This window comes from Hippopotamus amphibius, chromosome 10, assembly GCF_030028045.1.
Source record: "Hippopotamus amphibius kiboko isolate mHipAmp2 chromosome 10, mHipAmp2.hap2, whole genome shotgun sequence".
In the NCBI taxonomy this organism is placed as follows: domain Eukaryota; kingdom Metazoa; phylum Chordata; class Mammalia; order Artiodactyla; family Hippopotamidae; genus Hippopotamus; species Hippopotamus amphibius.
The window spans coordinates 72,112,907-72,131,128 of NC_080195.1; the positions used below are offsets into that span (position 1 = coordinate 72,112,907).

The window sequence follows — 18,222 nt, forward strand, 5'->3', positions numbered from 1 at the left end:
TACAATTTTGCAGGGCTTTTTTTTTTTCTGTCTTAGTACAAGAGGTAGTTTAATGTCAGCGACTCCAAGAATCACTTAGGTAGCATATTGAATGCAGATTCCTAGGCCCTGTTTCCTCTGTTTCTGATTTAGTTGATCTTGGGTGGGGTCTGTGGTTCTGAATCTTGATCACCTCCACCCAGGTGCTAGTGACCAGGTTTTCCTACTCTAAACATTCTGAGAAACATTGCCTGTCGGGATCACATCCAAATTCAGTTTATCATCTAAGGTGCTCCAAGATTTGCTTTTCCTCACCTGCCCCACCCTTGTATAAGGAAGAGCAAATGTTGGCAGATCTTCGGCTATATGTAATATGAACTGAGAAAATGAGCTTCTATGGTGTACATTTTAGAGCGTACATGTTGAGCATAGGAAGCTAACCTAAATCAAAAATATCCAGAAGCACATGTATCTCAAAAGCATTTTTCTCCCTTGCAGGTATAGCAAACAAGAAACTAGAATGAGGAAAGACGACAGTACCAAAGTGTGGCCCCTGAAATGTAAGCAACTTCTCCATATACAGGACCATGATTTTGCAATGAGACCTGGATTTGGAGGTGAGTTCTATCTTTACAAAACTCGTGTCATAATCCATTGCACTGTCAAAACTGAAAATTTGAAGCAATTAAGACGAAAATACAAGACCATCAATTTAAAAAAAAAAAAATTTTACAGTGATCTCTTGAGTAAGAACAATTGATAATTTATGCATTTTAAATTAACCAAAAAGACTCATTTTTTACTATATACATTATCATAAAGTGTGTTCAAAAATAGTGAATGTGTATATCTTGCCCATACAGCAACATATTGTTTTAATTAAAATTTAAGTTGGGTTATCTGATAATATTCATAAAATCTTGCTGAACATGCTTATGAGCTGGAATGCCTGGCTTTTGTTGAAGAGCTAGTCTGCCAAATGCCGTGGCTCCCTAGGAATCACCTCTGTTGAGGTTTTTTTTTTTCAATCACACCTAGCAAAAAAAATTGATTGAAATGTTGGAATGCCAGGCACTATGCTAAGCCCTTTAATGCACTGTCTCATTCCACGCTCACAGTGACCCTATGAGGTGTTATGATCCCTAATATTCCAGTATGGAAACTGGGACTTAGAGAAGTTAAGAAATTTCCTCAGGGCCATGAAAAAAGCAGTAAGTGGTAGAACCAAGATGCGATGGCTGATAAGGAGAACAGAAGCCTACCACATTAGAAGGATACACTTGTAAGAAAGCCTTTCCTCCTGTCAGATTGTTTAATGTGCACATAGTTGCATCATTGAGGGTACCAAGCTTTCCAGAGATAGACAGGATGTGGCAAAATCAACGCGTTAAACTGAACTCCCCGCCTTACTGCTGAATCCATCCTGACTCTCCTGTCATTACCTAGGGTCTCCCACACCCACAGTTCGTGAACCGACAACTTTTCACGCTAGAGACATGGAGGTAAGAGAAGTGAGTGTGGGGGCGAGGAGGCAGGATCCCTCAGCAGTAGAACAAGGCACCGTGTTTCGATAAATAACTAACACTTCAGGTACTCGGCATGGGTTGGGGAGAACTTGATACTTATCATATTGTGGTTATGACAAAGGGAAGCGCAACAGGCATGTAGGTACCATAGAAAACTAATGTGTTAACAGGTAAAATTTAAAAGTACATCAGATAGCTATGTTGAGGGTTGTTTGGGTTTTGTTCTTTAATTTCCTGGAATCCATTAGGTTGCAATTCTAAGGGTCTGGTTTTGATTTTATTAGGTTAATGATGCAAACTTCAGCAAGCATCAGGGTCACCTGGGGCCTCCTTAACACCCAGATGACAGGGCCCCACCCACAGAGGTTTTGGTTCAGTAGATTTGAGCGGGGTCACCAATTTTCATGTCTTATAAATGTCTTAGTAGTGCTGATGCTGCTGGTCTGAGAATCACATTTGAATCAGATTAAATCATGGTGAGTATAATTGTTTTTGTTTCTCCAGAGTATTTCTCATACTTATTGGACCTAATTTAAGACTTTTAGAAGCCTCAAAATCAATCAGGTTTAAAGATGTGTACTTTTTTTTTTTTAACTTACAGGTCTATTTTTTATCTTCTTTTGGGTGTTTTTGTTTCTTCATAGATTTATTTCTTTATTGGCTGTGTTGGGTCTTCATTGCTGTGCACGGGCTTTCTCTAGTTGTGGCAAGCAGGGGCTGTTCCCTGTTGTTATGGGCAGGCTTTTCAGTGCCGGTGGCTTCTCTTGTTGTGGAGCACGGGCTCTAGACGCACAGGCTCAGTAGTTGCGGCGCACAGGGGCTTAGCTGCTCCGCGGCCTGTGGGATCTTCCTGGACCAGGGATCGAACCCGTGTTCCCTAAATTGGCAGGCAGAATCTTAACCACTGCACCACCAGGGACTTCCCTGCTTTGTTTTTTTTTTTTTTACATCACTACTTCTCAGATGTGTCATCCTTACCACAATCCTCCTAAAGGTGCCCGAGCTCTACTATTCCCAGTAGACCATTTATTTCCTCAACAAAATTTTCCCAAAGTTTGGTAATATTCTCTAAAACTATTACTCAGGCATTCCGAACCTTGGCCTCTGTGATTCTATAAAGAGTTTCTAAAATCTTTCCCCTCTCACAGTTTAGTTGGGGAAAATCTTATGACGTTAAACTTGCCCGGCTGTGGGTCCCTTGAGCCACTAGGGGGCTACAGATGCACAGGAATGGCTTGAAATGCGCCTCTCCACAGTAGCGGTTTGATGTACTCTCTTCAATACCAATTCAAAAAGCTGCCCTAATTCCTGTCAGGTTAGGTTCCTCATTTAAGTGAATTCCTATCCTAGAGGAAAAGGTTTTATGGCCCTATTTTAGACCATTGAAAGCCAGAAAGATTAAGAGAAAAATTACTGTCCTTGAATTTGGACCTTGAAACAAGCACTCTACACTTTGTAGCTCAAAGTGGTCCAAGGACCAGCTGCAGAATCACCTCCATGTTAGTTAGAAATGCAGATCAGGCCCCACCCCAGCCTTTCTGAATCAAAATCTGCATTTTAAAAAGATCCCCAGGTGATTTGAATACACTTTACACTTTGAGAAGCACTGTCATAGATTACCAAGAGCCGACCCTCTGTTTTTATCTTAAAACATTTATGCCTTCATTCTCTCCTCTATATCATCCCCATTGCCCAGAAAAACATAAAATGGACCTTAAATTTCCACTTCTCTTGATCTGTTAGGGATACATGTTAAGAATGTTTAAAACAATTTTTTTTTCCCTGAGGCTACTTTGTAGGGTCATTAAAAATGCAATTGAAAAGTACAACTTAGTGGCAGGTGGAAAATCATCCCACGATTAAGAAATTTTTCTGATAATCAGGAACTGGGGCTAAGTGGTATCCAAATGGCTTGTGTGTTCAGTCAGTTCAGGCAAAAAAATCCATAAATTTCGTCAGAAGTGTCAGTCTGGTAGCTCTGTGAAATATAGTCCTTAACCGTCTCTTGTCTTGGTCAGAGCTGCTTTTTGTACCAGTGACCCATTCTCTGTTCTCTCAAGCCTGTCTTCGTGGGAAAATCATTCTACAGGATATAAAAGACAGGCTTAAATTTATCTTCTCTTTCTTTATACTTGTCCATAACACAAACACACACACATACTTCTTTTCTCTTGAGCTACATGTAACTTCAGCACTTCTCTTGCCTTAATGTTTTCCTAATTAGCTTTAACATTAAAACCAGCTGCTACTGCAGTGTGTTTTACTTTTATAAAGCATTAGAAGATGAATTGACTCATTATGTGGAAACAGGAGGATATAAATTTAAAGGAGCTTTTTGTTTAACTTGGGTTATAAATTGCAGCTCATTTTCTTTATTTATGCTTTCCCTACCCTTTACATCTCCCATAACTAAGGGCTTTTTTGTTTTACTTTTATAGATGATGATTTCTTTGTTTATTTAAAGTGAAATCAATTCAGCATCCAGATACTGGCTACTGAGTCAAAACAAAAGCTAAAGTTGTAAAAGACGCTTGTGTAGTCTTTGCTTGTCAAACAGGAGGACCAGATTGGGAGCCAGAGGGACCTGGCTATATTCCTGCATTAACCAGCTCTGGGTTTCAGGTAAGTTCTTCAACCTTGCTGAGCATGAGTTCCCTCATATGTCAAATGGAGCTAAAATTGGTTCTACCCACCTAACTAACAAAGTGGCGGTAGTGATAACATGAGATAATTGTATCAAGTGTTTTTAAATGCACTACACAAATAAGATGAGTAACTTTTATTTAGCTCTCCTTAGTCCAGCATGCATAAAAACCAGATTGATTATCTATCTTTATATATGTGTGTATGTATTTACGTGTGTGTGTTTACACACAGAGAGAAAGCAGTATAAATGTCCATGCTACCGCCTATTTAGTTATCCTAGAAAATTAACAACTAATCATAATAGTTAATAGTCATTTAATTTTTACTATATTCCAAATGCTTTATACAGAGAATTCATAAGAGTATTTATGAAATTGTTATTATTCATGTTCTATGTATTACACATCCAATAGATATTGAATAAGTTGGTTAAGACATTGGAATGTGAGGTTAGGCTAAAGACTTGACATGCATTTTTTTCATTTTGTTTCACAGCAACCCCATTAGGCACATACCCTACATTTCCCCTGTTTTACAGATAAGCAAACTGTGGCTTAGAGGAGTTAAGGATTTACAGAAGTTTAGTTTTAACTCCGGTTTATGTGGTTACAAATTTCATGGGGTTTTTTGGGGGTTATTTTTTTGTTTTTTGGTGTTGTTTTTTTTTTTTTTTGCTTTATTGCCACCTTCTCTCTGGAACTCAGCTCCTATTTTGCAAAAAGAATGATCTGTGGAGCTTTTATCCAGCTCCAAAATGGTATGATTCTGCATCTTGCCTTTACAGGCCCTCACCCTCCATTCTGTCCTCAGAATGTCAGAGCAGAGTATAGAGTCTTAGACCCAGGAGAAGGTGCACTTAAGCAGCAAATGCAAAAGAGACAAAAATGAGGTCAGACGGCAGCTGAGGACAAACACTTTCCTTTGAGCTGGAAGAGCTCATCCCCACAAGAATAAATGGGAGGGAATAAAGAAGAAATCTAAGATGTTTCCAGGAACCCATTCCTAATGGACAAGCCATGTTATTGCCTCGCTGTCAGTGCAGCCTTCAGACAACCCCTAGGGCCCAGTGCTTGTCCAGTGGTGACGTGAATGTCCTTGTATGGTGGCTTTATAAGACTGTCCCCAGCTTGCAGAGAAACTCATCAGTAACTAGGTCCTACTTACAAGTCGTGAGATCCTGAATCCAAGTTGTGTTAAGGTTTCGTCATAAAATAAGCGCTCTCTGAAAAGCAATGGATCACTTTTTAGTGAAGAGTGGACTAATTGTCTAAATGTTTGAGTCTAAGATTGGGAATTGTGGTTTGCAGTCCTAGGAACAGATTCACATTGTTGCTGAATTGCAAAAGCAGTAACATTTATTCTGTGCCATTTATTGTATTGAGTATCAATTAAGTTTACTAACTGTGTATTATTTCTAGTCTTTAAGTCTCCAAGGCGAGTACTGCTACTGGATCTTATAGCTGAGGACACTAAGCTGAGAGATGTTACTGACCCTAGATCACACGTGAGTCGTGGAGCTGGATTCAAAGTCTGGTCTGGACTCTAATGCCAGAGTTTTCTCCAGGACATTGTGCTCCCTTTCCAAGACCTCTCCAACCCCTTCAGTCCCTTCGAGTATTGGAGTTACTGGAAAGATTTACTCATCCTGAAAGGCCAGATAGGGCCAGGGATGAGATTGTCCCATGAATTTTTATTTTCATAGCTCTACCAATTAAAGAAAGAGGACAATCAAACAAAATAAAAGCATCAGAGCTGAACCTGATAAAGGAATATTACTGAGCTGTTCCCAAGTTAATGCTTAATCACAATTGTCATTACACAAAATTTTAATAGAATTGTCATTATTAATGTTGTAGGAAGTAATGGGTCCAACATGGCAGGAAGTAATTGGTGGTTGAGAGGTAAGTAAGGTATTCCTGAAGCCTGCAACAGAATTATATTCTAGTGACAGGCCCAGTCAGTGCCTGGCCAGCTGATACCCTTGTAAGTAAAGAATGATACTGAGGGCTTAGACTTATGGAATAGAAGGGGGAATCTGTGTCGAAAAAGTGAAGGTAACAGCCAATTAATGGGGGCAGTCATAGATGGTGCACAGGGACTGGTGAGGCATATCTTGTTCTTAATGTACATTTAAAGCACGATAGTCCGCTGTTTTATTAAATTATATACACATGTATACGTCACATGTAGCACATCCAGATAACAACGAAGGAAGCTTTACTTGCCTGTCCCTTCTAAATCCCAGAATCGTGACTGAAACAGCCACCTGGGATCCATCTAGGCAAGATTTGTTTTTTCAACAATAGTTGAGAGCATTTTTTTAACTCGGGACTATAAAGTTTGAGAATTGGTCACCGTGGAAAGAAAACATATGAAGACTGTGTGTATAAATATACAAATTATTTGAACATATATATGCATCAAATTTCATACACAATACTAAATAATGAAGTTATAACATCAGCATCGCCTCACACAGGAACAGGTGAAACCCTTCATAAGGTGTAACAAGGAAATGTCTTGGTCTCAGTCTGTTCTCTGGGCATGTGAGCCTGATTTTGTGAGAACCATCTGCGTACAAATCTCTGCACGTGTCTGTCTGAAGTTGCTCCAATTCTGACTTTCAGAATACTCTCAGCAAACACATTTCTAAGGATGTTTGCTTCACCCAAAATGCAGGTTGTGGTTACTGATGATCTGGGAAGGGACATTTCTGAACGTGCAGCGTCCCTGTGTAGCACTGTACTAGCAGTGTGTTCCTCTAGCCTGTGTGCACTGCCCATGTGATTTTTGGCAAGAGAGGAAAGGCATTTACCAAAGTCATGAATTCCATGACTATTCCACTCCCTGGATGTATAATAATATATCAGTAGACAATGGAAGATTTATTGTTAAAACTTGAAAAGTAATTCATTTGCAACATTGATCTCTCTCCGCTTTAAATGTTTCCAAAATAATCCTGATTCTTCATACATGTTATCCATTCTTCTTTCTGAAGGGTCTCCAGTGCCAGTGGGTATAGATGTCCAGGTTGAAAGCATTGACAGCATTTCAGAGGTTAACATGGTGAGTTTATCCATGATATACTTTTTCTGAAAGGATAGAATCTCAATAGTGTAGAAAGCACCTGTGTTTTAATAAATCATCTTAATTATGTGTGTTATTTATTTTTCCTACTTTGCTTAATAAAGTTGAAGCTGTTTTACTCTCTTCTATCCATTTCTTTCTGCCTCTGATTAAAATTCTCATTCCTTTCCTCCTCTTCTCTTTTCCTTCTGTTGGCTTTACAGTGCTAGAGCACTGAAGGACGTGATATATTTAGCTATGTGACATGAACCAGAAACAACTGTACAAGAAGAAAGGATGATCATAATATATCTGAAGTGTGAAATCACAACCATGAGTCCTTACCCACAAAATGATAGACAGCTGAACCTGGGTTGATAGAATGAGTCCAGATTTTTCAGTTGATACTAACTTTGCTTATCAGTAGACAAACAATAGCAGAGGACAAAGGATTTTTTTAACTTGTAGGTCTAAAAATTTAAATTAAGAAAAGTTTGTCCATTCCCTTATATTTTCTAGAAATCCAGAGGAGACTGCCCTTATATTATTTTGCAGTGGAAGATTTGCCATTTTCATGGAGTGGTGCTTGCAAATTATTGTCCCTTAAAACTTTAAACTGATGGATGGTTATCACCTTCAATCTTCTTTTTAAGCCTTTTCCCGTTTTCTTTGCCATTTTGTATGCTTTGCTTTCTTGTTTCCTCTTCCACACTCCCCCAACCCAGTTTTACCGTTTTAGCTATTTTTATGTTTTAATATCCCCTACCATAATTTTTCTATTTTATTTTCTCTACTCCCACTTTAGAACTACCATGTCTACATAATTACCAGAGTTGTGTTTCATTTAAGCAATTTTAAGTTTCTTTCAGGTACTTTAAGAAATAATGGCTAATACCACAGCTAATTTACATGCGCAAGCACGTACATTATAGATGTAATTCCTTTTTACCGACTACTATTCCATTAATTTGTTAATGTCTCAGAACTTTGTGTAGCCCATTTTAGTATGTTTTTCTATGCCGAATAAAAAGTGATTTATGGTTTCAAATTTTCACTGTCCGTTTCCTTGTTCTTACCTAATTGATGTATATTCTTATGTTTGAATCACTCTTTTCATCTAATTTTGTTCTCTTCAATTGTGTTGTCTTTTCCATCATCTCCTGTAGTTGTATCTTTTGTTTCCTATCAGTGCTATGCTACGTGCAACTGTTAATAGCAAGGGCCCTAATAGGTGCTCATTGGTAGGACGCAGCTTTGAATATGTTTTGGTTTTGGTTGTGGTTTCAACTTTGGATTTGTTCCTACCCCGCCCCCCCCGCCCCCCCAAAGTATTGGACAGTTTGTGAATGCCGTCAGATGGGGCTTGTGTCCTCCAGTTTGCCCTAGAACCCATGCCTGGCTTCCCTCTTAGATTCATCCAGCTTTCCTGCCTGGTGCTGGTGCTGGGAGTCATTTGAGGTTGCAACTCGTAGCCAGATGCTTATTGTCTTTCATTTTCTACTTTGCATATGAAAGCTTGGTTTTTATGGGGGGGTTGGGGAGAGTGTTAAAAATAAAACCTGGGAATACCTTCTCCATGAATAGAGAGGATATGAATTGCTTTCATTTCAAACTCCATTCTCCATCTGGAAAGATTTAGTTTGTTTTCTGTCTAAGCTAGTCATTTCATGTATATTGTTATGTACATTAATCCTTGTATTTCATGCCCTTTTCTGGAATCTTTTACATGTGTGTTCTTGTGAAATTTTCAAAAGTTGCTTTGGGATACTTTTTGGAATAAAAGTGTTTTTGATATCTTAATTGTAGCTTATATTGATATATAGTATTTTCCAAAGAATTAAGTATTGAAATTTGTATTGTATATATTATTTTTAATATGCAAATACCACAAAGATAATTAAAAAAGAGAATGAGTGAGCGAGAGAATAAAGTAGGGATCTCTTAAGGAAGCAGGACCTAGAAAATATAAATTACATAAAATTGAAAGATCAGATAATCTTTTCATATGTAAACTTAATATTTTTATTTACAGTGATTCCTCCAGCTAGTCATTGCCATCCAAATGCTAACTAAACGAAAAATTATAGGACACATAAAAGTTCCAGAAAAGTCTATAAACAAAATCTTCTGTGGCCCGACATCTGGTTTCAATCTTCAGTTAATGTCCTTGTAGTCCTTGTCATTATCTAATTCGATATTTATTTCAGTTCAATATCAAGTCTTAAATGAAACTTCTTTCATTTTAAGCACCCTACTCCTAGAGGGAATAGCATCAGCAGTACCCACTACTCAAAAATGCCTTGACTAGAAAGTGTTGGCTCTTCCCTGACCAAAAGTGGCTTCTACTGACATTTCTTTGAGCCTGTTGTGCTCCAGAAGCAGGCTCTCATTTCCGCTCTCCTGGCATAATCTCTAAGTCATCCCTGAATGACCCAGTCTGTATCTAAAGATCTCCTTGTCTCTACCCCTCAGCCCCCAAAACTGGACCACATCCTTCTCTCCTGAACAAGGTCAGCCTTGGTACCCAGGGTCAGCAAAAATGGGTCTGCATTCTCCATGCCCAATTTGAAAAAATTATCAGTGCCTCCCAGTGTGGGCTTCTTTTGCTACTCATTTATCATACCCCCACCCTCCCTTGTCCAACCCTGAATTCACTTGCAATCCCTTTTAGTTTTGACCTGCTCGCCTCCTGACAGGCTGTTTGAACTGCTTCTCATGATAATGCCAGCTAGTGGTGATGCTGATGTATCACTGACATGTACCAACATCTGCCCTTGGACTTCATCAGCTCAGTATTTGCCCAGTGCCCTTCAGATCAGACTGAGCATCTAAATCTAAATATATGCTTATTAAAGCAGTCCATGCAATAATGCACAGGGTTCCCTGTGGAGTAGTGTTAGGGTAATGAATGAACCATTCTATACTCACCCTCACCCTAATCCAAAATTACATGTGAGCGATAATACAATGTACTTCTACTCTGATCCTGAGAAAGACAAACAAGCTCATCATTACTTGATGACTCATTTGTGGTTTACTGAGATTTGTTCTTTGCTTGTGTAATAAATGTCGTTCTCGCATATGTATTATTTCAAGACAAAATATGAGTGTTGTTGGAAAATAAATGATAGTAAGAAGTGAGCAATTGGGGAAGGTGAAATACGTTGTCATTGCTCGCACCTCATGACTTGGATGAAGATAGGAGAATTTCTATTCAAACAAAATATTTAATGTATTATCTGAGAGCCAAATAAGACTCAAATTATTGACTAACCAGATTTTTTTCTGCTACAATAATGTTAATATAGCTTTTTCCCCTCGTCCATGCCTCCTTACAACTGGAATGCACATTAACAGTTCAAATCCCTGAGCCATACTGGACCAGAATCTCTGAGAACTAGCTTCTGGGGAATGTGCCGTTTTAACAAATTCACAGGTGACTCTTCTGCATGCTAGATTCCAACACCACCATTTCCTGGCATTCTTGCTGTCTCTCAAGCTGAGGAAGACCATTGTCTCTTTCTCAGGACCTCTGACAACATGCTTTCCACTAACAGCTCCGGTAAATTCTGTGTCCAGGTTTTCGTGGGGCTGCAGTTTATTCAGCTTGGGGAGGACTTCATTAACAAAAACCATATACATTTATGGATACAAAAGCAACCAGAAAAGTGAATATGTACTTATAATGAGAAAAAAATCAAAATAAAATACTGGGCCATGGAGTTTCAGGTTCGTTTCTTCTGAGATCTCTTTAGGTGATTTACCAGAGTACTTAGGCTCAAATGCTTCCCAGTTATAACCTGTTTCCCTTCACCAACTTGAATGCTTGATGGTTTTCAGAAACTCACAACATTCACCAGAGTCCAGGTGAGGGGGAGGCTCTGTGACTGAAGCTCAGTAGCTTCATCCTAAATCTACCTGAAAATATAATACTACAAGCCATTCAGGTACAGGTCATTAACACCCAGAGAAACCAGTCGAGACGGATAATATTGACTGGTCGTCCTGAACCATGTTCCTACTGGCCTTGACTTGTCTCTTTTTCTCTCTGCCTAGGACTTTACGATGACTTTTTATCTCCAGCATTACTGGAAAGATGAAAGGCTTGCCTTTCCCAGCAAAACCAACAAAAGCATGACCTTTGATCATAGATTAATCAAAAAGATTTGGGTGCCTGACATCTTTTTTGTCCATTCTAAAAGATCCTTCATCCATGGTACAACTGTGGAGAACATCATGCTGCGTGTACACCCTGATGGAAACGTCCTCTTCAGTGTCAGGTGAGGAGGGCTGTCTACTGCAATTGGCTTCCTTATACCACACCATCCACACCAGAGCTGGTGGGTCTCACTTCAGGCTAAACAACTCCCAATATTGCTGTATTTAGTAATCCGGGAGCTTGGGACACAAGCAGAAAATATGATTTTTCCTGCTTCTAATTTCCAGGTTTTAAAGAATGTTTCCTAGTATAACTGTACCCACTCCGGACATATATTGGAGAATGATAGGAAATAAGGTTGGACATGTGGAGCTGAATAATGGAAATCTTTAGGAGTCTGGCCCAAAATTTTATAAGTATGCAAAACTTCTTTTCCTCCTCACCAACTCTACCCTACCCTGCACCCCACCAAGCAGTCTTGGAATCTGGATTCACTAAATAATTTTGTTAAGTAGCTCTTTCATTTTTCACAGGAAGATATAGTCATCATCCAAGTTACCTGTACTTTCTTCATTGAAAAAATTTTGAAAATGGAAAAAATTTTTTAATTTAAAATATTTGTTCTGACACTATGCTAAAATATTCCTCCATCTTTAATACACCGTATGTTTTTTAGCCTAATGAGTCTTGTGCTTATTGAGTGGCTTACCATAAGTAATCTTAAAAATGTTTGGTAAATCCAAGCAATTCATTTTTTTTAATGTCTTAGAAATCCCGGAAAGATTCAGTAGTAAACTGAAAAAAAGATTAGCTTCCCAAAAGATGTCCACGTCCTAATCCCTGGAAGCTGTGCAGGTTACTTTATGTGGCAAAAAAAAAATATATATATATATATATATACACACACACACATATATATATATCTGCACATGTGATTAAATAAAGGGTCTTGAGATAGAGGAATTATTCTGGATTGTCTGGATGGGACCTAGATGCAATCATCAGTATCCTTGTAAGAGAAATGCAGAGGAAGGATTTGACGCACATGGAAGAGGAGAAAGCAGTGTAACCATGAAGACAGAAATTGGAGTGACCCAACCACCAGCCCAGGAATGCAGGCAACTACCAGGAGTCATAAGAGGCGAGGAATGAATTTCCCCCCTAGAGCCTCTGGAGGGAGCAGGGCCTTTCTGACACCTTTATTTAGTCCAGTGATACTAATTTCAGACCTCTGCCCTCCAGAACTGTGAGAGAATAAATTGCTGTTGTTCTAAGCCACTAAGTTTATGGTAATTTGTTAATTGGAAATAGGAAACCAATACAGATTCCTTTTGTTCATTAAAAAACACATTGCTCACTTTAGTGCAAAGGTGCCATGACCAGACGTTTCGTAAAAGCTGTCAGTGTTTTTTAAAACATGAAATTAAAAATGACAGGTGAGAAGGACCTACAGTATAACACAGAGAACTATACTCAATACCTTGTAATAACCTATAATGGAAAAGAATCTGAAAAAATTATTTATATATATAAAACTGAGTCTCTTTGCTGTACACCCGAACCTAACACAACATTGTAAATCAACTATACTTCAATAAAAAATTTTTAAAATAAAAAATAAAAAAAAATTTAAATAAAACATGAAATTAAAGGAAAGTACTACTTTCCACAGGACTTTTAAATCAGAAGTAACATAGGACTCTAATAAGCACTGGAATCAAGCCTTGCTAGGTAAGAATCAGAAGCCAGATGGCAGCATCTGGCCAAGGAATCAGCTGATTTAAATTAATGATTCTGATGCGGGGATATCACTAGAGAATTAACTCAGTGGATTTCCCTTACCCTGCACATTCCAAAGAAAGATCGGGCTCTTGCCTGGATCCTGGAAAATAACCTACAAGCCCTCAGAACATCCTGCCTGATAAGTATGTCTTTGTTTACCCGAAGGCCTTGAGCCACATGGTATCAACTTGACCTCTGGAGGAGCTAAAGACTAAGGTCAGCCATAGCTATGTGACCAACCGTCAATTAATACTTTGGACCCCAAAGCTCACATAGCTTCCCTGGGTGGCAGTACTCCGTGCATGTTGTCACACATCATCTCTGGGAGAAGTAAGCACTGTCCACATACCTCCACTAGAACAGGACAACTGGAAAGTTGCTCCTGGTCTCTTCTGGAACCTGCCCTATGCCCCTTATTTCATTGCTGATTTTAACTGGTATCCTTTCATTGCATTAAACCATTAGCTGTTAGTATAACAGCTTTGATGAGTTCTGTGAGTCCTTCTAGGGAAACATTGAACCTGAGGTTGGTCTTGGAGATCTACCCACACAGAAGGACTCAAAATTGTTCTCTGCACAGCTATTTCAGCTGACAGCAGAGCCAGTCTAAGTCCAGAGCCAGGTCACCTGGTTTAAGGCTTGGTTCTGACACCATCTACTGACAAAGATTCTTTCCTTGACCAAATCCTACTCAGTTTCCTATGAACTCTTCTCACCTAGGCCCTGATCCCCCATTCTCAATATCTGATCACCCTCCATATCTGATAAGGTTCCTCATCCGCCCCCCAACCCCCAGCTGACATCTGGCCACCCTGGCCCGCCTTCAGCAAGAATCCTGTTAGGTCCATTTAGCCAGAATCCCCCACCCTTGATGTTTCCTCTTAGTAATTTTCCTTCCACTGACCACCCGCTACTCCTTCCTTCTCTGCAAATTCCCACTTGTTATATTTGGAGTTGAGCCCAATCTTTCTTCCCTATTAAAAAAAATTATAGTAGCCCTCCTAAATAGAGTCTGCCTTACCATTCTCTGACAAGTGTAAGCAATAATTTTTTTTTTAACACTGCCTACCTAATCTCCGTAGTTGTTAATTTATTCATCTGTACTCCGAAGGAAGTAGACTCAAAGACTTCAGAAGTCCTTTCCAGCTTTAAAGTGTCAGGAAGATGCCAAAATGAGTATGTTTTGTGACACAAAGTCATCCAGACACTTCCCCGGCTTGGTGTTTTGCTGCATGACTATTAACAGTAGAATTCAACCCTCAACATAGGCAGAACACTCTATGACACCCATCAAAGCAAGATCCTTTTGGACCCACCTCCTAGAATCATGGAAATAAAATCAAGAATAAACAAATGGGACCTCATGAAACTTAAAAGCTTTGGCACAGTGAAAGAAACCATAAACAAGACTAAAAGGCAACCCTCAGAATGGGAAAAAATAATTGCCTATGAAACAATGGACAAAGGATTAACCTCCAAAATATACAAGCAGCTCATGAAGCTTAATAACAAAAAAGCAAATAACCCAATCCACAAATGGGCAGAAGACCTAAATAGACATTTCTCCAAAGAAGACATACAGATGGCCAACACACACATGAAAAGATGCTCAACATCACTAATCATCAGAGAAATGCAAGTCAAAGCCACAATGAGGTATCACCTCACACCAATCAGAATGGCCATCATCACAAAATCTGGAAACAACAAATGTTGGAGAGGGTGTGGAGAAAAGGGAACTCTCCTGCACTGTTGGTGGGAATGTAAGTTGGTACAGCCACTATGGAAAACAATTTGGAGGTTCCTTCAAAAACTACAAATAGAACTACCATATGATCCAGTCATCCCACTCCTGGGCATATACCCAAAGAAACCCATAATCCCAAAAGAAACTTGTACCATAATGTTTATTGCAGCACTATTTACAATAGCCAGGACATGGAAGCAACCTAAATGCCCATCAACAAATGAATGGATACAGAAGATGTGGCATATATACACAATGGAATATTACTCAGCTATAAAAAGGGATGAGATGGAGCTATATGTAATGAGGTGGATAGAACTACAATCTGTCATACAGAGTGAAGTAAGTCAGAAAGAGAAAGACAAATATTGTATGCTAACTCACATATACGGAATCTAAAAATGGTACTGATGAACTCAGTGACAAGAACAAGGACGCAGATACAGAGAATGGACTGGAGAACTCGAGGTATGGGAGGGGGCGGGGGGTGAAGGGGAAAATGAGACGAAGCGAGAGAGTAGCACAAACATGTATATACTACCAACTGTAAAATAGATAGTCAGTGGGAAGTTGTTGTATAACAAAGGGAGTCCAACTCGAGGATGGAAGATGCCTTAGAGGACTGGGGCGGGGAGGGTGGGGGGGACTCGAGGGGGGGGAGTCAAGGAAGGGAGGGAATACGGGGATATGTGTATAAAAACAGATGATTGAACTTGGTGTACCCCCCAAAAAATAATAAAAAAAAAAAATTGAGCTGCTGAGATGGACATATACTTGACATTGTCTTCATAAGAATTAAAAAAAAACATGTCATTGTCAATGTAGTATATTGTTTGATGTATAAAAATATAAACACTTAACCCTCAATAAAATCAAAATTTATTTAAAAAAAAAAAAAAGAATTCAACCCTCAGAGGATAAAATGGTTCCACTCCTCTAATTAACTTGGGGGCACCATAGATAGGAACAGCTGTTGCCTTTGCTCTTTGCAGACTTGCTCAAGGGCCCTTTATGAACCTCTGGTCTGCTATTGTGGGTACCAAAGTTCAGTAGCCTCTGCCTGAAGCCAGGAAAATTTAGGAGGTCATAAAATTTAAAAAAACAGTCCTCATCTGTATGCAAGCCTTTCAACTTAATAGCACCTGAATTATGCATTGTGCACATAGATCTAGAAGTGAAAATGCTCCAGGCTTTCCCCTCACTCCTGGAAAGATCATTTCCACAGGTAAACTTGCTTTGTGAAAGAAACCTTTACTCATAGGTTTTTATTACTACCATTCCAGCTCTTTATTACTGGAAACTATTTAAGTTTTGATCTTCCAAAAAGCAGAAAATATTTAAATCTATTTAAAAGTCTTCTCACTTTGGATTGTGTTTTTCTGAAAACACCAGAGCCAGAAAATACAGAGGAAGCTGACCCGGAAATGGTTAGATCAGAAACAATTATTAGAGCAGGAATTCACTCATTAACTCTATGTCTTAAGCAAATCATCCACCTTCCTGGGTTTGCACACAAAACAGGCTAAGTGTCAGAGATCTTCAATGCTGCATTGCTTATTTGACCATGTGGTTAAATGATCTGCAGTTTTCTTTTTCTCATTCTTTCTATAGGATAACTGTTTCGGCAATGTGTTTTATGGATTTCAGCAGGTTTCCTCTTGACACTCAGAACTGTTCCCTTGAGCTGGAAAGCTGTAAGTGTTACTTCCCAATGGAGTGAGTACACATGGTCTGAACACATCATCACATACTTGCATATAAATAAGCACACTCTTAACTGGCATGTAAACATCTTGATATAAGTTCAATATATTTATCTAAAACAGCTTGTTGGTTGGTTGGTTGGTTTTCTGGTAAGAATGATGATGGTAAATTGTCTCTGAAATGAGAAGATAGAAGATTCAAGGGAAAAAATGCCTTGATAACTACATATTCTGCAGTTTCCACAATGATTTTAAAGGAATAACTCCCTGAAAAGGTGTATTCTTGCTAATGTTGTTAATATAGACTGGAAAATTTAGAAAGCTCTGCCATTTATGTTCCTGTATGAATCTCAATCTTCCATTAAGTATACTTCACTTCCCCAGAAAAACCTAGCTCTACACTTAGACCCCCCTAATCAAAGCCCCGTCAGAGGGCATCTGGGCCAGCTTCCTGTCAGTTACTTTGACCCACCAGCTATTTTTGACATGACATCTTAAAAGCTGACTGCAACTTTTCAAAATGTGGGTAAAATGCTGAGACTCTCAATGGATGTCTCCTACAGAGACGCTCCTTCCCAAATCCATTAGAAACTCTGTATAAAGGTGTCTGATTTTAGAAGAAAATTCTGTACAAGCCCAGCTCACTTTGAAATTTCATCCAAGAGAGCTACAAAACTAAAGGGGCCTAAAGATTTGGCATCACAGGACTTCCCTGGTGGTGCAATGGTTAAGAATCTACCTGCCAGTGCAGGGGACACAGGTTCAAGCCCTTGACCAGTAGGATCCCACATGCCACGGAGCAACTAAGTCTGTGCACCACAGGTACTGAGCCTGTGTGCCTCAACTACTGAAGCCTGCACGCCTAGAGCCCACGCTCCACAAGAGAAGGCATCACAATGAGAAGCCCATGCACTGCAACGAAGAGTAGCCCCGGCTCGCTGCAACTAGGAAAAGCTCTGAGCAGCAACAAAGACCCAACACAACCAAAAATAAAATAAATAAATAAATTCATTAGGAGAAAAAAAGACTTTGCATTAGGCCTGTGTGCACTGTGATGACCACAGTGCACACAGAGAGGGGAGCAGCTATTATAGGAGAGTTTTAATGCATCATGTGGGCACAAGAAAAACCACCATACTACGTCAGTAATCAGGATCTAATTTTTGGAGGTTTTTTAATTTTTTTTTCTTTTTGAAGGTATGGGTATTAGTAGTCTATTGGCAAATATAGAGCCATGTCAGAGCCATTACATTGGAACAGACCCTGAGGATACAGAACTATATAAAACATGGTCATAGACCTCATGGAACTTACAAGAGCTCATTCTAATTATAAGAATGTTATTTTCTTGTCTTAGATGCCTACAATGAGGAGGATCGAATGCTGTACTGGAAACATGGAAACAAGTCCCTAAATACTGACGAACATATTTCACTTTCTCCTTTCTTCATTGAGGAGTTCAGTGCATCCAGTGGACTTGCCTTCTATAGCAGCACAGGTACAGTATTTTGTGTGGACAATCTATCAGCATTTATTAAGCGTCTACTACTTGCAAAGCACGTGTGGAAAGACCTGAGTCCAAACAAGCATCCCATTTGGCCAATAACATCATCC

General features: G+C 39.2%; 1 protein-coding gene across 1 annotated transcript in view; it reads left to right on the forward strand.

The window, feature by feature from the left end:
- GABRR3 (gamma-aminobutyric acid type A receptor subunit rho3) overlaps window positions 1–18,222 on the forward strand; it is a 725,962-nt gene that overhangs the window by 692,063 nt on the left and 15,677 nt on the right. The window contains exons 7-11 of the mRNA XM_057697588.1: window positions 484–596; window positions 7,150–7,217; window positions 11,274–11,497; window positions 16,517–16,599; window positions 17,966–18,106. Of these exons, the coding sequence (XP_057553571.1) occupies window positions 484–596; window positions 7,150–7,217; window positions 11,274–11,497; window positions 16,517–16,599; window positions 17,966–18,106 (629 nt within the window). The remainder of the gene's footprint in view (window positions 1–483; window positions 597–7,149; window positions 7,218–11,273; window positions 11,498–16,516; window positions 16,600–17,965; window positions 18,107–18,222) is intronic.